The sequence below is a fragment of the Lactuca sativa genome, chromosome 9, assembly GCF_002870075.4.
Source record: "Lactuca sativa cultivar Salinas chromosome 9, Lsat_Salinas_v11, whole genome shotgun sequence".
Taxonomy (NCBI): domain Eukaryota; kingdom Viridiplantae; phylum Streptophyta; class Magnoliopsida; order Asterales; family Asteraceae; genus Lactuca; species Lactuca sativa.
The window spans coordinates 164,497,075-164,520,138 of NC_056631.2; the positions used below are offsets into that span (position 1 = coordinate 164,497,075).

Consider the following 23,064-nt stretch of genomic DNA (forward strand, 5'->3'; position numbering starts at 1 on the left):
GAAACACAACTCTGTTTCCTTGAGGACCAGCTGACAAGTCTTCCTCCCAAAAATTGACATCCACCGTATGTACTCTTTCGATCAAGTTTGCATCCGGCATGATCCGCATCGGTAAACGCTTGCAGACTAAATTCGTTGCATGCAGGATACCATAGGCCAAGAGACTTGCTTCCTTTAAGGTACGGTAGTATTTGTTTGGCTGCGGTCATATGAGATACTTTTGGATCAGCCTGATACCTTGCACATACACCCGTTGCAAAAACTATATCTGGTCGATTGGCAGTGAGATACATGAGAGAGCCAATGATGCCTCTATAAGTTTTGTGATCAACAGGTTCTCCTGAGGGATCAACATAAATCTTATAACCAAAGGCCATGGGGACCTTAGCTGAAGAGTAGTTATCCATTGAGTATTTCTTTAGCAGCTCAGAGGTATATTTTTCTTGATGGATGAAGATCCCTTGAGGAATCTATTTAATTTGAAGTCCTAGAAAGAAGTTAATCTCTCTATTCAAGATCATCTGAAAATGTGTTACTCATGAGCTTAGCAAAATCATCCATCATCCTCTGATCTGTGGATCTGAAGATGATATTATCCACATATATTTGTACTAGCATAAGGTGATCACCATTTGCTTTTCTAAATAAAGTGGGATCAATTACTCCTCTTTTATATCCTGACGAGACAAGGAATTCAGAAAGAGTCTCGTACCACGCTCTTGGGGCTTGCTTCAGACTGTAGACTACCTTCTTAAGTTTATAGCAGTGGTCAGGGAATTCAATACTTTCGAAACCAGGAGGTTGCTGAAGATAGACCTCTTCCTTTAATTCGACATTTAGAAAAGCACTCTTAACATCCATTTGATGAACTTTGACGTTTTTGTAGGCTGCATATGCTAGAAAGATTCAGATGGTTTCCATTTGAGCTACCGGAGCATACGTTTCATCATAGTCAACATCTTCAAGTTGACTGTAGCCCTTTACAACTAGCCTTGCCTTGTTTCTGACTACGGATCCGACTTCATCGAGCTTGTTCTTGTACACCCATCTGGTGGCAACAATGGTGTGACCTTGCGGTTTTGGTATGAGTTGCCACACACTGTTTCGTTCGAATTCTGCTAGCTCTTCCTGCATCGCAGCAATCCAGTCGGGCTCTAGTAATGCTTCTTTGATTGATCGGGGTTCGACGGATGACATAAACGCTGAGAAGTGGCAGTGATCAGTTAAGTCTTGTGAAGATCTGGTTTGAAAACCTAGATGAATTGTTAGCCACGTTTTTGGGGCTTAAGGGTACTATATATACATGTAGGCTATTAGGGTTTTCAACTAGGAAACCCTAATTTGATTGCTTAAGCCCTAAGCAGCCCATGGACCCTTTTAGAATATCCCTTGGACGATTTCTAATGGGTTTCCCCATAGAATTTGTCCAACCTATTATTCCAAGGTGATCCATAGCCGAAATGCAATTATCTTATAACTACAATTCCAGTCCCTTAAGTTTAATTAATCTCTTTTAGCCACAAAACTAATTATCAATTAATTCTTGACTAATACTAATTAAACAATATGATTTCTCCTTTAATATATTATTCTCATAATATATTAATAAATCATAATTAATCCTTTCTCTCCATAATTCATCTTAGCAAGTTGCCTTGGTGAAGGCAACCCAAAAGGACCATGCACCATCGGGTCAAGTACATACCAAAATAGTTATAGACTTAGACACTAATCCAACAGAATACCCATCCTGTGGGATCCTATCCGCAGGCCTCCCACATAATACCCTTCTTCCCCAAAGTGCTCCAAAAAATCTCCCGCTCTCGGCTCTAGAAATCATATCATTCAGGGTCTCGCACCCTGACTCACTCGCCAGCTCGATCATCCACAGCTGAACTGCAGTAGCTGAAACAACCTCTATCCTAAACTGGGCTACAACTGCTCCCAAGACATAATCTCCGATCCCGAAAGTGCAAAGAATCGCACAATCAATCCTTACCGTTTGATGCAAGAGATCCAAGGTGAATCGGATCTCACAAGATACTTATGCCACATCAACACACCCGCGTTCACCAATGCTGAAATATTGTCGCCAACCCCTACGACTAGCTGACCCCGAGCTGGAATACAGCCTGATCCTAGGGTCACTAGCCTGCTCAGTCCTTCGGGCTCATAAAGTGAAAGGGAATAATCCTTACCCTATAAAACGATATTCCAATCCACCAATTAATCATTCTACTTCCAGCTGCGAAACCCCAACTGAACCTAGTCATCACTCCTTTCCGGAGTCCTCACGACTCTCATTCCGGCCTTGAGCAAACCCCTGAGCCTAAAATCTAGAAACTCATGTACTAGCCTCTTCTGCTCATCAAAATATGCCCCAGTAACGAGTCCCGGTACTGGAAAGCTCGACCAGCTCCTCCCCTACCGACGTTACAACTGTTGAAGCTGTTGCGGCAGCCGTCTCAACAATGGCTGCATAGCGTTCGTCGAAATACTCAACCATGGAGGTCTTAATAGACCCACACATCTCCGTTAACTGTCCCCAGACAAACTCGATCACCTCCTCCCGGATGATCTCACTGACACGGTCCTTTGACAATGCTGGCCTATCCTGGCAGGCAGCTCCCGATCCTAACCTGGATCTGGTCTCTAGACGTCTCGTAACCACCATTCTGGTAAGACACCAGGAAGATCTCTGATAACCCATATAATGACAAAGAACCAATTCCAAACTAAACCCTAGGGGTTGTGTCTTCCTTGCTACGCGTATGGGTCATGTGCTATCAGCAGTACGGGCCCATAGTACCTTCCACACCTACCCATATTTGTCTCAAGTATCATCACAACGCCCTAAAAATATATGTAATCATAGCGAGCGCTCAATCCTCACTCCTGGAGGAATGCTAAATATCACATAACTGGCCTCCCGGCCTTACACAACCCACCCATCCATGAAACTTCCACCAACCCCACAACACTAGTGTATGCTAGCCATACATAATGCTGGACCCTATAGACTTTTGAATATCCAATCTTACCCTAAGCCCCAATCAATAAGAACAGAGCATAAGGCCGAATCAAACATTCTTGGGCTATAAGATCTTAGTTATGTATAGTCGTGATGCATACACTAAACATCTATAGTAATGATGTCAATCTCATATAAGGAAACCCTAGGCTAACAGGCATCATGTAATCACACAATTCTATCATGCAATTCCTGAAGATCCCTAGCCTAGTACTAGCATGCTGTTCTAGCATATCACAATATCAAATATCAGTATCATATTTTGGGGTCAACTTACTGGCTCCGGCTGATCGTACACTTCACATCATCTTTTACTTATTTTGAAAATCATTTAAAATCATTTCGAAAATCTTTCCTTGATTTGAGATTGGATTCACACGAATGTTCCTTTAATTCACTCAAACCAAGGCTCTGATACCAACTTGAAACACCCATTAAATTTGAGCCAAATTAAAACTTTTTAATACATTTCAAAACCATGAAGTTATTATAGTTTGTTTTTCAAAATAGTTTAGACATTAGACTATCCCCAGAATCAATTCATAAGACTATAAAATATGAGGATTTGTACAATCACGCCTTTGCCTTTCTGCGATCATCTGATGTACCTGAAACAATAAACTGAAACTGTAAGCCCGAGAGCTTAGTGAGTTACCCCAAAATACCAACACCATACAACATAACCATATCATATAACCAATATTAAACAGCATGCATAATAAGTCGTTAGCCTGACTGGACCGCGTCACAGGCCTTCGGTCTATATGGACTGTTCTCCGAGCCTTCGGCGCGTCTGGACTGCCTCGCAGGGCCTACAGCCTATCCGGACTGCTCGTCGGGCCTTCGGTCTGACTGAATCCCTTTACAGGGCCTTCAGGTTATCCGAACCGCCCTGGGTATGTTAGCCTCCCACACAAAGCAGGACTGCCTCAACCCAACCCCAAATCAAACAAGCACGTGTACACAAATATCATACACTTGCATACATAACAGTCATACCAATCTAACAGATCACCAATCATAGCAACATCCTATAACCAGGATACCGACCTAAACAGGTCACTAACATAGCATCATCCTATATACCAGGATATCGATATAACAATCATAATAACATAACAACATCCTATCTACCAGGATGCCGATCTAACAAATCATAACAGCATACAAAGCATACTATAACCAGGATACCGATCTATCCAAAATCTAACATAGAAACCATCCTAAACCAGGATGAAATCTAGCATATCAATAACATAGCAACCATCTTAAACCATGATGTAATCTATCATATCAATAAGATAGCAACCATCCTAAACCAGGATGTAATCTAGCATATCAATAACATAGCAACCATCCTAAACCAGGATGTAAATCATAAAGGGCCGGCCTTGGTGTCGTAGACCCTGTTAATATAGTGATGATAACTCACATGGCACTGCTGAAGTCCCGCAGATAAAACTCTAGCTGCTGGTTGACAGCTTCCCGAACTGTCAACATCAAACAATACCCAATAAATAATTGGTTCCAGGTCCACGATCCAACTCACACTCCAAAGACCCAAAAGTCAAGTAATGCTCCAAAGTACAACATATGGCCCAATTTTCCAAATTGGGCCCATACCCTCATATGGGCCTTACCCTAAGCCTATCAACATATTCTAGTCCTTATGATTATTCTTGGATGGCCCATTTATAATCCAATTACCAAAGCCCAATAGAAGGCCCAAAAGAAATTAGGGTTTCATATAAAGTGACAATTAGGGTTAATTGTTTCTCACTTAACCCATTAAGGACTTAATACATTAAGTCCCTTACTTTAGTAAATAAGTTATATGTTAGGATTAGGTTTAATACACAATTCCATCCCAATGACCCAAATGTGGGTCCCGATAAGTCCAAGCTCATAATCCCAAAATTAGGGTTTCCAAATGAAATGATGATTAGGGTAAAGTGTTTCTTACTTAACCCTTTAAGGACGTAATCCATTAAGTCCATTATTGCCTTAAGTTAGTTTGCCAATGATTATTATTTGATATTTCAAGCTTAAATAATTCTCGTGAATGACCCGATTAATTCCCAAAAATTGAGTTTTATTGGCATTAGGGTTTCCAACCAAATACTAGCCTATTAATCAAATGGGTGGGCTTTTAGGTCAATTAGGGCTTTATTGGGCCTATAAGGCCCACTAAAATATCATTAAACCCATTAAGGTTTTATTGGGGTTCATTAGAGTCCACTAGGGTTTACAAGGCCCATTAGGGTTTCAAGCACCCTAAACGTATCAAACTTAACGAAGCAAGCACACACCACTCAGCACGGCGGCCGGTGGCAGCAGGAAGCGGCAGCCACCACCTCATGGTGGTGGTTATGGATTTCCTATTATTATTTCAGCACCATTTACAAGTTACAACACTATCCAAAACACACACACATACTAATATAACTACATACACTAATACACACACACCCACACAACCACCCATGGCTACAGGCGGTGGTCAGAGGTGGCAACTCTTGCGAGTTCCGGCTAGAAGATCACGTACACCCTATCTGTTCACAAAATGACCCCAGCCACCCACCTGGTGGCGTGAGGCGGCAGCGGAAACCCAAGAGGCGGGCAACAACGACAGCAAGGGTTGTCCCTCTTTACTCCCGGCATCCCAACGTTGGTCTTTTTCTTCCTCAGCCACCATAGGAGCGGTGATAGCTGGTGGCAGCGAATACAATAGCGAAATGGTGGTCTTCAACCAATGGCGGCGGTGGCTTCGCTCCTCACGATTGGGCACAACGGCGGTGCAACCATGCCGGAATAGAAATGGAAATGAAAAAGAAAAACACGGCAAGGAGGTGGCACCAATGGTCTTTGACGACTCTCCCTTGGCTGCCTACGATGTCACCAGCAGCGACTGTGACGTTTGGAGGGTGAAGCAGCGACGACAGTCAGTTGGAGGTTGGAACATCAGAGAAGCTCGGAGGAGGTTGCGGAGAACCGAGGTTAACGAGTAGTGCAGCGGCTGGAAGAGGGAACGGGAGGTATAAGGGGAAGGGGTGATGGGTGCTTATGATTTAGGGTCAGGGTGTGAATGATGGAGCAGTTGTATCCGTTCCATAAAAACAAGGATCCATATTGACGGAAATAGTCCATCCTCCTCCCTTTTCTTACAAAACAAATCCTTAATTTACCCTTTAAACCCTTGCTCCCATAATTCTTTTCAATACCAGTCCAACATTTACAAAACAAACCCTCCTCTACAAATTATTCTTAATTAAGACCCATAAATTTCCATTTAACCCCTCCTTCTGAAAATCCTTACAAATCAAGTCCCGAAATTACCAATCAATCCCCTAAGCCTTCAAATTCTTTCAATTTATATCCAATTGTTACTAAATGGCCCTTCCATGATAATTCATTTCAACTTAAGTCCAGGATTTACACTTTTAATCCCTCAGAAATCAAAAGTATATCATTGGGCACCCCGAAACCAACACTCTACTAACCATTTAATTATTCTATTTAAAACGGGGTGTTACAACACTCCACTAACCATTTAATTATTCTATTTATAGAGTTAGGTTCATATATAAACCTTAATTATTGTGTGAATGTGTGAACCAATGAGAATTTAGAAAAACAATAAATGATTAATTAAATAAGTAAAAGGTAATTTTGGAAGTTTAAATATAATTATTTACTAACCAAAAAATGAAGTCGTATATTTTCCTTAAATCATGGTTTCGGTTACAAGCATGCAAGAATACTAATTACTTTTTTGTTATTTATTAACTACTGTTTTTGATTGTATAGACCATGTTAAATTATTCTTCAAACCATTTGCAGTTAATTTTTTTTCCTAGAATGTTAATATTATTCTTAAAGAATATTAGTTGTGGTCACTGTTAATGGATGTTGATCCAAAAAAGTTGAAACATAAAGAATTTTAGGTCTTGTATTCTTCAAGAGTTATTGAATTCTCAAAGAATTCTTCAATTATAACAAAGTAATCATGTTACAGACTTTTTTATTCAAAGTATTATTTTCGATAATATATGTTGTACTATACCATATTCATAAAGAATACACAAACAATAATAAACAAAATTGAAATACAATAACGAAGGTAGCACTCATTCTAAAAGAATATACTCCAATTGATGGTATTAAAAAATTTAATCATGCTAAATGATGAAATTATTCTTAAAGAATTTAAATATGCAGAATATATTATATCGTATTTTTAAAGAACGCACAGATAATATTAAACTTCTCTTTTTACAAAAATTAAATGTGGTTGCAATCGGTTACAAAAATTCATTCAATACATTCCTTATTGAGAATTAAACAAAATATAAATTATGTCTTTATAATAATTATTTTTAATTTCTTATTATAAATATATGTTTATGTATGTTGTGTTCCATTGTAATTATGGTATACCATATAATCTTAGCTACATACACATTTAAATCTAATGGTCCAAAACTTATCATACACTCACACAATATATATCATTCACATTTAATCCTAACCCTCTATATATATATATATATATATATATATATATATATATATATATATATATATATATATATATATATATATATATATATATATATAATCGGGGCGGGGATAACCCACTTCCTGCCCCGAACCTGATAACAACCTGTTACCCGATCCGAAATAATTAGGTTTCGGGTTTCCCCGTCGGTTCGAGTTTTTGTGCTATCCCTAGTCCCGAATGATCTATTCCGAAGCAAGTGTTATTTTTCAAAAATAAATAATTAATGATATTAAAAAAAAACTCAATTTCCCCGTGGTCGATGTAATTAATTTTGTCCTGATGAAGTTACAAAAAAGTGGCCTTCCTAGTTCCTTTATCCAGAATACCACTTTTTCAACATCTCGGCGTTGGCATTACCACACAACTATCTTCTTGGTAGGGTTAGTCACCTCATCCAAATTTCACATAAACTTTACGCAACAAAGATCTGAATAGGAGATCCTTCAAGCCTTAACCTTCAATGGCCTCTTCTTCGATTGCATCCATTCAGAAAAGCTTTACATATGATGTATTTTTGAGTTTTAGAGGTGAAGACACACGCACCAATTTCATTGATCATCTTTACAATGCTCTTCAGCAGCAAGGCATTTATACTTACAAGGATGATGAGGCAATTAGAAAAGGGAAAAGGATCAGTGATGAGCTCATCAGTTCCATTAAAGACTCAAAATTCTATATAATTGTTTTCTCGAAGAACTATGCATCTTCAGCTTGGTGCTTGGATGAGCTTGTGATGATAATGGGGTGTCACAAGACGACTGAGCATACTGCATACCCCATCTTCTATGATGTGGAACCGACAGAGGTCCGGAAACAAAGCGGGGCAGTCGGAAAAGCTTTTGCTAAACATGAAAATGATGAGGCTGCTGGGAAATGGAAAGAGACTCTAAAAGAAGCCGCAGATCTGGCTGGATGGGAGTTGAAGAACACTGCAAATGGGTAATTCCTTCCTTCATCGATCATATCTTTTTATAATTATTCTTTAATTTTGATCACAAGATCCCATTTTGGTCGATATAGTTTGGACCGGGTTGTTATACCTGACCCGATTTTGACCTGCCGGGACCCCTTTTTTCTTATCAATTTTAACCAAACTTACGACTTACGAATAATTCCTAATCATGTCCATTGTTACTCAGTTTCCAATTTCAATTTTCTAATAATTTCACAAAAGAGGTTTCTGTTTTTTTTTTTTTTTTTCATAATTCAACCCTAAGGAAAAAAGAAGTTATTTGAGCTTATCTATTAGTTTAATTTCCAATCTGCCCGGTTATCACTATTCTATTATTATATCTCTGCAATATTCCTTCATTTTGTTTGTTAGTAATCTATATATGTCCGAAAAGGTCATCCAAGACATCTTATGTTCTATGGTTACGTGGGATTTTGAGCAAACTAACTGAATCTTCTTTAATATATAGGCATGAAGCCAAACTCATCCAAAAAATTATTGAAGAAATTTCACTACAGTTACGTTCCATTGATTTCAATGCTGATGAAAAACTAGTAGGCATGGAGACCAGGGTAAAGGATGTTGTATCATCTTTAGAAATTGGTACCGATGATGTTCGTGTAATCGGTATCAAGGGGATGGGAGGTGCTGGGAAGACAACTTTGGCCAGAGCGGTTTTTGATCAAATATCCTTTCGGTTTGAAGCTAAAAGCTTCGTTGAGAATGTTAGGGAAAATTCAAACACTTCTTCGTCTGGTTTGAAATTGTTGCAAAATCAAGTCCTTAAAGATGCCTTATTTGATCAAGGCATCAATGTGAGTAGTGTTCATGATGGGAAAATCATGATGAAGAAGAAGATGCGTAATAAAAAGACTCTTCTTGTTCTAGATGATGTGGACCATATAGACCAGCTTGAGGCATTAGCTGGTAATCTTAATTGGTTCAAACCGGGAAGTAGAATTATCATTACAACAAGAGATGAGCAGGTGCTCGTGGCACACCGGGTGAAGTTGATTCTTAATGTCAATCTGTTATCGAGAAAGGAAGCGATTGGGCTCTTCAGTAGGTATGCATTTGGGGGAGAGATTCCAATTCAAGGGTATGAAGAGCTATCGGAACAAGTTGTACGGTATGCTGCTGGTCTTCCCTTAACGATGAAAATTTTGGGTTCATTTCTTTGTGGTAAAAATAAGAGTGAATGGATAGATGCACTAGAAAGATTAAAAACAATTTCGTTAAAGGAAACTCTTCAAATATTAGAATTAAGCTATAACAATCTGGAGGAGGATTACAAAGAAATATTCCTAAATATTGCATGCTTTCTGAAACGGTGGTCAAAACATACGGCAATTGATGTGCTTGAAAGTTGTGGATTTCATGCAACAAATGGTTTAAAAGTTCTTGAGCAAAAATCTCTCATAACTATTGTTGATGAGCGTGGCAGCATGCATGACCATATTGAAGAAATGGGCAGAAATATTGTTCGTCGTTTGCACCCAGATAAGCCTGAGAAACACAGCCGATTGTGGATTGATGATGAAATTAAAGATATATTGGCTAATGACTTGGTAAGGTCAAGTTTATTTGTAATTTATATGAAACTAGCCTATTATGCATTTCTTATGACACAAGTTTCATGGTGACTGCTTTTGCATTACAGGGTACTAAAGCAACAAGATACATACAATTCCAGTTAATGGGAGGCAATTTTGAAATGGTTATGAAGGGTCTTAGAAAGATGAAGGAACTTAGATTTGTTCACATATCTCAGAATACAAGATATAATTTTGCGGAAGAAAGGACATATGATAATGTCAGCCAATACTTTCCAAATGCTTTGCAATATCTGCGTTGGTACCGGTACCCTTTCTGGTCTTTACCCAACACATTTCAAGCTAATGATCTTGTTACACTTAAGATGGAATGGAGCAATATCAAACAACTTTGGGAAGGGGGAGAGAGAAAGGTAGATTAATTATGGTTGATTGTTTGTTTTACATGATGCTATACATCCATTGCTTTGTAATTAAACCAATATTGATCTTGTTCATTTGTTTATGTTAGGTTCTTAACAAGCTCAAGATTCTTGACCTCAGTTATTCAGAGTTGACGACCCTTGATCTTGGGTCTAGTCCAAATCTCGAGGTGTTGTCTCTAAGAGGATGTCGTGACTTGGTACAACTTGACACGCTCAATGGATGTCGAAAGCTCAAATCCATCGACCTTAGCAATTCAAAGTTGAAGACAATCGACCTTCGCCCAGCTGTGAACCTCGAGCTCTTACATCTTCAAGACTGCAACGCTTTGGTAGAACTTCACATGCCTGGTAAATGTCTGAATCTCGTATCCCTGACACTCACTAGTTCACAGTTGAGGACCCTACACATTGGACAGACTCCAAATCTGGAGTATTTAGATCTTAACAACTGTTATGATTTGGAAGACCTTCACATGGCCGATAAATGTCTAAAGCTCACATCCCTCAACATTAGTCGTTCAAAGTTGAAAACCCTTGACCTTGGGTTGACTCCAAATCTGAAGAAATTAGATCTAAAAGAATGTAAGAATCTGGTAAAACTTCATGTTCCCATTGGATGTCTAGAAGATCTTGTCTACTTGGACTTAACTGGCTGTTTGAGGTTTACATCTTTTCTGTTTGACGAAAGGAAAGATGCTTCTAGTAGAAGGTATGAATCAATCAAGGTTGGCCCTTTAGCCGAGTTACATCTGTTTGCCAAGTCCCAAGAAACATGCCCACTTCACCCCGATAATACTTTGCGAAAGTTTCAGTTTGAATGTTTTTACAAAGATGATCCCACATTGACTGGGAATCTTGCGAAGCTTCTTTCTTTTGGTCTATGTGCTTGCACAAACCCCATGACATTATCAGGAAGCATTTGTGGGTTACGGCGTTTAAGAAAGCTTAAATTGGAAGGCTATCTGGAGGCTCCCAAGGACCTTGACCAGGTAGAATGTCTAAAAGAGCTATGTTTTTCTATGACAAATATGAAACATCTTCCGGATAGCATTTGTATGATGAAACATCTGGAAATTCTTCGACTTAAAGATTGTTGGAGTCTTGAGAAGTTACCCGAGGATCTTGGCCGATTAAAATGTTTACAAAGTCTTACTTTGTCATCTGCAAAGATTAAACGTCTTCCCGATAGCATTTGTATGTTGAAACATCTGGTTTTTCTTGAGCTTAGTGATTGTTTCTATCTTGAAACGTTACCCGAGGATCTTGGCCAACTAAAATGTTTAAAGACACTATATTTGTCGTATGCAAAGATTGAACATCTTCCTTATAGCATCTGTATGCTGAAACGTCTGAGAAAGCTCACTCTTTTACGTTGTTGTTCACTTAAGACATTACCAAAGGATCTTGGCAAATTAGAACGTTTGGCAGGGCTATATCTGTCATCCTCAATCATCAAACATCTTCCGGATACCATTTGTATGTTGAAACATCTGAAAAAACTTGTTCTTGATGATTGTTCATTACTTGAGAAATTACCGGAGGGTCTTGACCAATTAGAACGTTTAGAGCAGCTAGACCTAGGGGAGTGTAAGATTTTACAAGATATCCCAATCGGCAGCATCTGTAAGATGAAATGTTTAAAATGGTTAGATGTAGCAGGTACAAGCATAAGTCGTCTTCCGCGTGACATTTGTTTGTTGAAAGGCGTGTGTATTTTAGGATCGAGAGACCTTCTTCAATCTTGTGGTTTTACATCCGAGATAAAAACCATACACGACAAAGATACCTGCTTCGTAGATGTGTGAATACCACAAGCCAAGAGTCTATTAGTCATTAGTGTCACTATTTATGATGGAGTCTACCCTATCTCCATAAGGGCTCTTCTGGAGAGAAAACCAGTGACTATGTATAGAGTATATTGTCTCTTTGTAAGGGATCTTTTGGAGGGAATATGATTTTGAGATGCTCTGAAGGCCTAGTAATTCACAAAGAACTATTCTAATAGGTACTTTCTTTGTTTTCTATTGATCATCTTATTTTGATTTGAATTTTGAAATCAGTGACTATAATTATTTCTCTTGGCAAAACTCAGTAATTATACTCAAACAAAATACTAGTAGTACGCATAAATGAAGAATCTCTATTATAGTTGTATATGCTTGGTTTTATAGGGTAGCTTATTCACCGTTTGTGTTGAGTTTAGAGTCTTATTCGACTTAAAACCATCAATGCATGTCTTGGCAGATCCAAATACAATGTTAGAATTGATCAAAATTAAATCCAAATAAATCCTAGAAACAGATGTGGATTTCATGCAAATAGTACTTATCAAGTAAAACTTGTATTCCCTTCTTTTTCCCATTTTCTTCATTATTATTGTATTTGTGTCAGGATCGATCCTAATATTTAAATCATTACTTGCAATTTGGAGTTTTATGTCCAGGAAGCAATACAAAATTGTGTAGAGAAGAAACATCACAAGGTTTTGAGTGGGAATTAAATAAGTCAAATTACAACGAGATATATAGGACGAAGGATTCAAGTCATTGCGAGTTAATTCATGGTGCGTGCTTAACAGCGTTGACTTTTTCATAAATACAAATTGTAGTCTTGATCAAAAAGTGTCGGATTTTGATATAGTTTTTTGAATAATGGTGTTAAGTGCTGTACGATTACAAACAAGTTTTTATTTACTGAAACATATATGTTCCAAATTGCAAATTAGAATGAATTCATTTAACAAAACATGCTCGACTTTTGAAAAAAACTATTGACTTTCATCAAACTGCAAATGCTTAGCTTAAAGGAGTGTAAACTTTTACGATATCCCAATCAGCATCTGTAACTGTAAGTTGAAATATTTAAAAGAGTTAAATGTAAAAGGTACATGCATAATCATCTTGCTCAGAGGATTAGTTGGTTTAAAGGTCTGAATAATTATGCGTCTTATATTCCAGAACAAACCTAAGAGGTAATTTGCCCAACGACTTTGTAAAGGTAATTGGTAGAGATGGAAGAATATCACAAGGTTTTGAGTGGGGGTTGAACTAATCAAAGTACATGGAGATTGGAGGAATGTTTCAAGTCACTATGAGTTGATTCGTGGTGCTTAGTCAACAGAGTTGACTTCTTCAGAAAGTCTTTGATGAAAATGGTGGGAACTTCGATGTGAATTTTTAAATGATCATGTTAATAGTATGTTCATGAACATTTTTTGAATAATTTAAGACCATAAAATGTATTTATGTACACAAAATTGTTCAACATTGGTATGGATTCAAAAGATGTTTGACTTTTCAGTCAGAGTGTTACGTTCATTAAATTTACTGACTTTTTCATGAATTTGTATAGAAGAATATATGTGAGTGTTTACTAGCTGAATCAATCATTAAATAGATAAGTATCAGCATATTGATAAAGTGCATTTGCTATCTGTATTATTCTAAAAGGATGTTTGGGATTTTATTTTGATCAATTTTTAGACACAATAAATGATTTATGTTGGTTTGAAAAAGTGTTTTTAAAAAAATGTTTGGATAAAATTTTATGATGGAAAAAAGTCAAATAAATTGTTTTTTAAAAAAGTATTTGTGATTGCTAAGGGTATTTTAATTTAATATTGAATTTTACAACATTAAATTTTGAAAATTACATGAATGGTTTCTATAGTTTGAAAGAATTTGGTCCCTAAAAACTTTTTTTAACTCGTTTATTGTTTCTTTTTTGTTGGGCGCTTATACTACCCTTTTCCATTTCTTTTTTTTATTTTTCATTATTTAAATAATTATTTATATTTATTAATAAAAAGAGATGGGTCACTCAACTACTCCCTTCCTAACTCCTTCCTATATCTTTGTTAGAAATACCTCACCGGACCACTCAATCCCACCCCTTAACCTGAATCCTTCTCTGGTAAAACAATCTTCCCTCCAACCTGCAACTCATCGGTCCTTTATCTTACCAGAGCAATTCATGACAAGTAAACATGAAATTTATGAAACTCATATACAATCTAATTACAAAAAGAACCCAGATATAATCGATTAAATGAAAACACTAATACAATTTACTAACAAAAAAACCAACATCAGAATCAAATATCAAAGCAACCCATCAATGTTCTCTGGGTTCATCTTCTCCAATCCACAAGATTAGGAAAAAAAATCAATACAATTATCTTAGGATGAAATCAAACCTGATTAAAAATCCTTAAATCAAAATGTACACTAACAACATGAAGGAATTATTAAACCAAAAGTTAAGTAGTCGTAACTACCTCAAATCCTACCCCTCGCTTACTTCAGTTACTTGTCTGATCTCATCTGTGTATCCCAAACAGAAACTCATGTCTCTTTAAATTGGGGTTGAAACTTCTGAGATTCTCTGGAATAAACAAACCATAGCAATTAAAGTGGTTTACCGATAACATATGGAGTCGAAGATGGTGGATTTAGATCAGATATCGTGGGTGGAATCAGACGTTGAAAGAGGGACGATTGAAGTTTAAGGTGGGGAGTGGCGGTGCTGGTAGACTTCGGCAGAGTGACGGTGGATCTCATGCCATTCTTCAACAAAACAAGAGATAGAGTGACAAAAAAAAAAAAAAAAAAAAAAAAAACAAGATATTATAGGGACGTTGGGACTGAAATTTTTTCTTGATTTGTGCAAATCTTAAATCGATCTCAAAACCTAAATGCATCTTCCACTGTAATATGGATTTTTATCGTACCCTTCACCTTTTTTTGCTTCTCTCTATTTTATCTTTGAAGAACCTACTGAATCAAACCGAAGATGCATCTTTCTCTTTTCTCTCTTCTATCGTCGGCAGGCTTCCATCACCACAACCCACCTGTCAACGCCGCTGCGACCGGGATGAGGATTATTGACCATCGCTTATCCCATTACTGTCAAGGAAATCGATAACAGCCCGTTCCGAACGAGAGAAAGGAAAGAAATAGATGAAAATGAGAAGAAAATAGAAGAAATTGGTGTTCCGAATTTCACCGAAGTAGAGAATTGGAAGAAAGTGGAGGGAAATGGAAGGATTACTTTCCCTCCTAACTTTCCTTCCGATTTTGGAGGATTTGAAAAGAAAGAACAAAATGATTCATTTTCCTTCCACTTTTTCTCTAACTCGGGAACACAAAAGAAAATTTTGTTTTCCTTTCTTTTCTCTCGTGACTTTCTTTTCTCTTCTCTTCTTTTCTTTTGTTAAACTTGGGAACGAGACGTAAGGGAAGTTTGTGTTTAGAACGGATGAACAAATCGATGGATGAAGTGTGTGTTTTAGGCATTGCGTTAATGTATTATAAGAAGGGAAAATACCGATAATAGCCAAAAATAATAATAATAATAATAATAATAATAATAATAATAATAATAATAATAATAGTAATAATAATAATAATAATAATAATAAAAGAAAATGCAGGGTAATTTTAAAATTTAGATATAAAAATGGATATTTCCGGGTGTAAGACATGCATTCCGCGGAGCTACCTCCGCAGAATCTACTGTAGCTCCGCTGAATGGCAAAATCGTAATTAAATCAACGTAAAAAAAAAAAAAAACTCAAGATCTATTCCGCGGAACTACAGTAGATTCCGCGGAGGTAGCTCCGAAGAATTGATCTTGAGTTTTTTTTTTTTTTTTTTGCATCAGTTCTTCGGAATTTATATTCATTACCCAACTAATTATTTTCAAAAAAATATTATCATACTATCATAATCTTTCTTCTTGAAAATAATTAGTTGGTGAATAAATATAAACCTCGAAGAATCGAATACGGAAAAAAAAAAAAACAAAACAAAACTCAAGATCCATTCCTTGGAGCTACCTCCGCGGAGCTTCGAGGAATGGATCTTGAGTTTTTTTTTTTTTTTTTTTTTTTTTTTTTTTTTTTTTACGTTGATTTAATTACGATTTTGCCATTCCGCGGAGCTACAGTAGATTCTGCGGAGCTCTGCGGAGGTAGCTCCAAGGAATGGATCTTGAGTTTATTTATTTATTTTTTATTTTTTTATTTTTTTTTCAGTTGTGATTCTTCAAGGTAGTTTCAAAATTTAGACATGAAAATGAACATTTCCGGGTATAAACATGCATTCCGCGGAGCTACCTCCGCAGAATGACAAAATCGTAATTAAATCAACGTAAAAAAAAAAAAACTCAAGATCCATTCCGCGGAGCTACAGTAGATTCCGCGGAGGTAGCTCCGAGGAATGGATCTTGAGTTTTTTTTTTTTTTTTTTTTTTTTTCCGCATCGATTTTTCGGAGTTTTTATTCATTACCCAACTAATTATTTTCAAAAAAAGATTATCATACTATCATAATCTTTTCTTGAAAATAATTAGTTGGTGAATAAATATAAACCCCGAAGAATCAAACCCGGAAAAAAAAAAAACTCAAGATCCATTCCGTGGATACGTTGATTTAATTATGATTTTGCCATTCCGCCGAGCTACAGTAGATTCCGTGGAGGTAGCTCCGAGGAATGAATTTTGAGGTTTTTTTTTTTTTTTTTTTTTTTTTTTTTTTTTTTCGGGTTCGATTCTTCGGGGTAATTTCAAAATTTAGACATGAAAATGGATATTTCTAGGTATAGACATGCATTCCGCAGAGCTATCTTCGCGGAATCTATTGTAGTTCCACGGAATGGCAAAATCGTTATTAAATTAACGTTATATATATATATATATATATATATATATATATATATATATATATATATATATATATATATATATATATATATATATATATATATATATATATATATATATATAAACTCAAGAATGAATGGATCTTGAGTTTTTTTTTTTTTTTTTTTTTTTTTTTTTTTTTTTTTTTTTCGGTTTCGATTCTTCGGGGTTTATATTTATTCACCAACTAATTATTTTCAAGAAAAGATTATGATAGTATGATAATCTCTTTTTGAAAATAATTAGTTGCGTATTGAATATAAACTCCGAAGAATCGATACGAAAAAAAAAACTCAAGATACATTCCGCGGAGCTCCACGGAATCTACTATAGCTCCGCGGAATGGATCTCGAGTTTTCTTTACATTGATTTAATTACGATTTTGCCATTCTGCGAAGCTACAGTAGATTCCGCGGAATGCATGTCTATACCCGGAAATATCCATTTTCATGTCTAAATTTTGAAATTACCCCTTATTTTTTTTGCTATTATCGGTATTTTCCCCGTAGAGGGTAACGGAGAATCCGGTAAGAAAAGGCGGTCAACGATTTCCAGTGGGGTAAAAGGGTAACAGAGAATCCGGTAAGAAAAAAAAAATTGAAAGAGATAATAAGCGGTAGTGGTGGCCCAATTTCACATCATCTTTTATCATGAAAATAATATATAATAAAAAGAAAAGTAAAAATGATATAATTGTCTTTCTCTTTCTAAGTCGATCATGGACTAAACGCGCAACAAAAAGAAACAATAGGGACGGTCTGAGTTAAAATAAGTTGTTAGGGACCAAACATTCAAATTACCCTAAACCATAGGGACCATTCGTGGAATTTACCCTTCTAACTTCTTAAGGGTGTTTGAGATTCCTTTTAGAATAACTTTTATCTTTTAATTTTTTCAAAAATTCAAAAAACGAAAAAAAACAAAAAAAAAACAAAAAACACAAAAGGTGTTTGGATAACTTAAAAGTTCTTTTGAAAATGACTTTTGACATAGAAGAAAAGGAGGAGTTTCTAAAAGTCATAAAAACCTGACTTTTTGTTGTTTTAGATGTAAAAGTTAAACTAAAAGTCTTTTTGTTAATCGAAACACATTTTAAAGAACTTATTTTGCAAAAAGTAATTTTACAAAAAGTTATTTTACAAAAAGGACTTTTGATGTTCAAAAGTAATTTCAAACACCTCTTAAAAACTCATTTTTAAAGGGTTAATGAGAAGTTGTTTTAAAAGTCATTTTCTTTTTACCAAATATTTTTTTGATTTATTGACTTTTTAAAAATCAATAAGTCTATAAGTTGTTTTGAGATGAAATCTCAAACACCCTAACTTTTTGATAACCACTCCAATTAATTAGGTCTCCTCTCACCTACAACTATTTGATCACCAAACAACAAACTCTAAGGTCTTTCATCTATTGTACAAGAGAGAATAAGTTAGATTTATAGCAAAGATAATTTATAGGGTAAGATCTTTTTTTTTTTTTTTTTTTTTTTTTTTTTTTTTTAATTTTAAAAAAGATTTTCTTTAATGTAAGAAAAAAAGACATTTTTTTTTCATCGTTCACTAGTAACTTTTAAGTTTGGTTTTAAAAGGTCACTATTTTTTTAGTGTTGTGGATGCTTAAACTTTTAAATAAGGGATTCAATAAGGGATTATCACCAATTTAACTATGTTAACAAGTTACAAATCATATGTAGCATGTGAATCGGCAATGATGAATCCACGTGTGCTCGTCCACATGTTAATAAAGTTTATATGAGAGACAAAACCGATTTCCCTCACATTTACGAGTACTCCTCATTTACACACATTGAGGAGCATTTAGGGTTCTATATGAAGCATAGAAATGATTCACTTACCTACATTCAAATAGATCCACTTACTACTTTGTGTAAATGAAAAAAAAAAGTTATCTCAGATGATGGCAAATGATCAAGGGCCTCCATGGTATCTCAAAGTTGACCTACTCTTTGACGTGCATTTTTATTTGAATTCTATTCAAGTAAGTTGAAGGAAAGAAATTTGGATTTACTTCCATTGTGTTTCTTATCTTTCTGAAATACAAGAATGGAGACTTATCTAAAGAGTATAGGCCAGTCAAAGGGCACATGGTCAAACAAGAATAAAATGTTGAAGTTTACCCTAAAAACTAGGTTAAGAAAAGATCAAAGAGTATCCAGAGATTTTAGGATAGTTTGTTATATTCAATTATATATGAGTTTCTCATGTTTCTCATTTGGATACACCGAATAAAGGAGGAAACATTCTTCAACAAATGTAAAAATCTTGAATCTTTAAAATTTGGGTGCTTACAACTTTTACAAGAGCATGACATTGTTAGTGTATCCCATATCGATATGGTCTTATTAGTGTCTATATATGTTGGAGTCTCATCTCTCCATAATGTTTTTATTAGAGAATCTTAGGCAGGGCCGACCTAAGGCTAGGTCGAGCTGAGCCATGGCCTACATCAACAAACTTTCATGGGACATCAGATTTTATAAGCCTTTTATAGTTATATCTTATTTGGTCCACTTAAAGTCTTGATACACTACCGCTAAAGTGAGTCTAGTGTAAATGAAAAAAAGGCAGTCGTTAGTTCTATACCTAAACATTAGGCGACAAATTGAAGTCCATTTGGAAGCGTGACTCTTCAGTCTCCAAAGTAACAAAGCATCCGAATAATTGTTGTTGAAGAAGACAAGGCGTTTCAATCAATAGCACTTTAGAGATACCCGTTGATCCCAAGTTTCAACAAATAAAACTCACGGTGCTCTTTCTTCGCTTACTCTCAACCTAAAAAGATTTCAGTCCTCATAATTTCCTTCTTAACCTGCCATCTTAATATATTGTTATATGAAAATCGGATAGCTTTCTCTTATTATCCCTAACTCCACATCAATTTTCGCTGATAATCACGATTCAAGCCGTGATACGTTGTAACAATCTTAGACAATTTAGAAGTTGCAACCACATAATATTTTTTGATGCGAAAAATCTCAACTCAACTTTCAAGGGTTTATGTTCAGTCTTATATATCTCTGTTGTCTCTCTCATGAGCTCACCAGAATTTGGAAGCCTCATCATCTCACCCTTTCTCTGTCTCTCAGTTAAATGGTCATTAGAGTAATTGTTTGTTTGAATATATATATATATATATATATATATATATATATATATATATATATATATATATATATATATATATGGGTTTTGTTGGTTGCTCTCATAATAGAACAATTTTTTTAATAGGGTTAGAGTGTTAAAAAACTTTATTAGAAAGTTTATGGTAGATTGTTTGATGTGTAACCTTTGGTGCTTTGTTTTGTAAAATAGTTTGTATACTTTCCTAGTGCCTTGGAGTTTTTGTAATTGGGTTTTAGGCCTTCAATCGTTTTATATCTCTACATTTTTTTTATAATAGTTCACATAAGTTGAAGATACTCATTGATTCGGTTTCACTGATTGGAGTTTCTTTTGGTGTAAATTGATATGTATAATAAACCCTTTCATATTTTTGAATGCTTAACACTACAAGTGTTTTAAGTTATAAGAATTATTGCGGTCTGTATTATCAGATTGAAAAACAAAAAAAACAAAGGTTATGGTTTGGCTAATGTTATTCTCAAGAGTTGAAGGTGGATGCATTCAAATTTAGTTTAAAATCAATAAAATTATGTTGCTTGATTTTTTAGTCTACTTGTGTTTTTATAAAGTTCATTTCCATAAGTGGTATAACAAAATAGTTTTCCTAAAAGTCTGTTGTCATAGTTGGTTCTACTCTCAGTTTTGGTGTCATTCTCAAATCTCTTAATTGACTTTTTTAGCCTTTTTGTTGGTGTTTTAGTTGTTCAGGTGCTAATGTGCTCTATATTTGTATAGTTTTGGCACATTCACATGTTATGTACTTTTGCTTCATCACTATACCACAAAGTTAATAATAGTTAATTGGACAAACATATTTAATTACTCGATATAAGATTTTTCCAACATCATTGTACCTTAAATTTTTGTATTTGAAACCTAATTTGTTATGCCCTCATGTATGTATAGTATATATAGGAGCATCGTTTTTACGGATATAGTTTATTTATATAAGAAACTAGTTTTTTTGTTTTACAATTTTTTGTTTATCGATACAATTAGGGCAACATTAAGGTCCCGTGTGATAGTTGCTGATGCAGAAAATGATGATTGGGAAATGTCTATCTGGGTAAGAAATCCTCACTGAGTAAGAAACCATGTTGTTTGATTGTACATCTGACTGAATGTGATGACCGATGAAAATTGACTATTTTACCCTGCTGCTTTATATAGTGATGTATGAAGTTGATGAAGAGTTATAAAAACATACAAAATTTCATACAAAATGTGAATTACACACAAATCATTTAAAAATCCAAATAAAAATTGGTTAAGTATTTGTATTATAGGAATGTTGATTTATATATTGTATGATTAAACTTTAATATATAATTCTTGAAATTTAGGTTTTATAATAGAAAAATGGTTAAGTATTTGTATTATAGGAAGGTTGATTTATATTGTATTATCTGATTTTCAATATAAAGTTCATAGAAAGGAACCCGTACGAACTAAAAGCCCAACCCTCACATAAAGAGTTGTTGGATGTTAATTCTCACATTTCCATAAACCTAAAGAGTCAGTCCCACCCTATATAATCTTCGTCGTCACCCTCTGTAACGTCCGCGTATTCGGGCTAGTCAATATAGAGATAATAAGCGTTAAAAATGACTTTTTAATAAAATATTATTTAGAATAAACAATCTTAACTAAGTTATAGTAAATGTCACAAGTGTTTTGTACATATAAAGAACGCTGAAATCCGAGTTATAACGAAGAAGTTATGACGTGTCGAAGTTTTACGGCAAAACAGGCACGACACCGGGAATCGTAAAAAGTGAGTTTATGATAAAATACTTTTTAGTATTAGGGATCTAAACAAAAGTTTTAGTATATGTTAAACCGAGAGCGTGCATAAAAAGAACGCCCAAATCTGACTTCGTATGAAGAAGCTATGATTTTTCTAAGATTTGACATAACAATATGCAACCCGGAATTTGAATTTCAGATCGACCGATTTTTAGCTAACACAACCTAAATGAGAATCGAAGATATCATTAATAGGAGCTCAACGATAAAAATATAGACGAAACGGACGTCGAATGACAAAGTTATGAACCTTTAACGGTCTTTACTTGTACATGTATATTAAAATATAACTCTAAAAAATAAATTCAAAATTAGCCGACGAAGTCTAAACGAAGTTGTAAAGTCCATCTCCACCTACGCATAGATATAAAGAACGTTGAAAACAGAGCTCGTATGCAAAAGTTACGGAATTTAGAAGATTGATGAGGCTGTTGCGAGGGTACAGGGTATGCCCCACGTACATATCATGTACGCCCTGCGGTCTCGCAACACACAACTCAGGATCAACCACGTTGCCCCATCCGAAACACAACATGTGCCCCTCATACGCGTAGTGTACGCCGGTATGCCCTGCATACCAAGGAACACCCAATGTACCTGCGAGGGTACGCCCACTGTAACCGAGGAGTCTGGCCTATAAAAGGGATGCGAGGGATACCATTCTTCTTCACACCATAACCCCTCTTTCCCTATCTAACCTCTCTCTAAACATCCCCCAAAGCCCTAGTAACTTATAAGTGCTAGAGGAAAACCTCGGAGCGCCAGAAGGCTCCGAGAAAAAGAGCTTTTCGGCTCGGAAGTTCTGCCCCTGCAAAGCCCGGTTCTTAGTCAAACCTCCCACTAAATGAGTTATGCTTACTCTACTTTAAGTGTAACTTAGGTTTAAATTTATTA

The 23,064-nt window shown here is 35.6% G+C and overlaps 1 protein-coding gene across 8 annotated transcripts; it reads left to right on the plus strand.

Annotated features, from left to right (window-relative positions):
* Positions 1–7,903: 7,903 nt before the first annotated feature.
* LOC111892837 (disease resistance protein RPV1) lies at positions 7,904–13,085 on the plus strand. Of its 8 annotated transcripts, none has more exons than XR_006186627.2 (6): positions 7,904–8,531; positions 9,014–10,112; positions 10,205–10,510; positions 10,609–12,527; positions 12,767–12,854; positions 12,954–13,085. XR_006186627.2 is itself a non-coding variant. In XM_023888884.3 (4 exons), the coding sequence occupies exons 1-4, from the start codon at positions 8,053–8,055 to the stop codon at positions 12,325–12,327; spliced, it is 3,603 nt and encodes a 1,200-aa protein (XP_023744652.2). In that variant the 5' UTR covers positions 7,904–8,052; the 3' UTR covers positions 12,328–13,085. The 8 variants fall into 8 exon arrangements, 1 of the variants encoding a protein (XP_023744652.2); XR_006186628.2 differs by having other exon boundaries at positions 12,966–13,085; XR_006186624.2 differs by having other exon boundaries at positions 10,609–12,854.
* The last annotated feature ends 9,979 nt before the right edge of the window (positions 13,086–23,064 follow it).

Bases quoted from the DNA above. Each gene is read 5' to 3' on its own strand.
- LOC111892837 (XM_023888884.3), top strand. From the start codon at position 8,053: ATGGCCTCTTCTTCGATTGCATCCATTCAGAAAAGCTTTACATATGAT. The intron at 8,532-9,013 runs GTAATTCCTTCC...TTTAATATATAG, and splicing joins TTGAAGAACACTGCAAATGG to GCATGAAGCCAAACTCATCC. The intron at 10,511-10,608 runs GTAGATTAATTA...TGTTTATGTTAG, and splicing joins GGGAAGGGGGAGAGAGAAAG to GTTCTTAACAAGCTCAAGAT.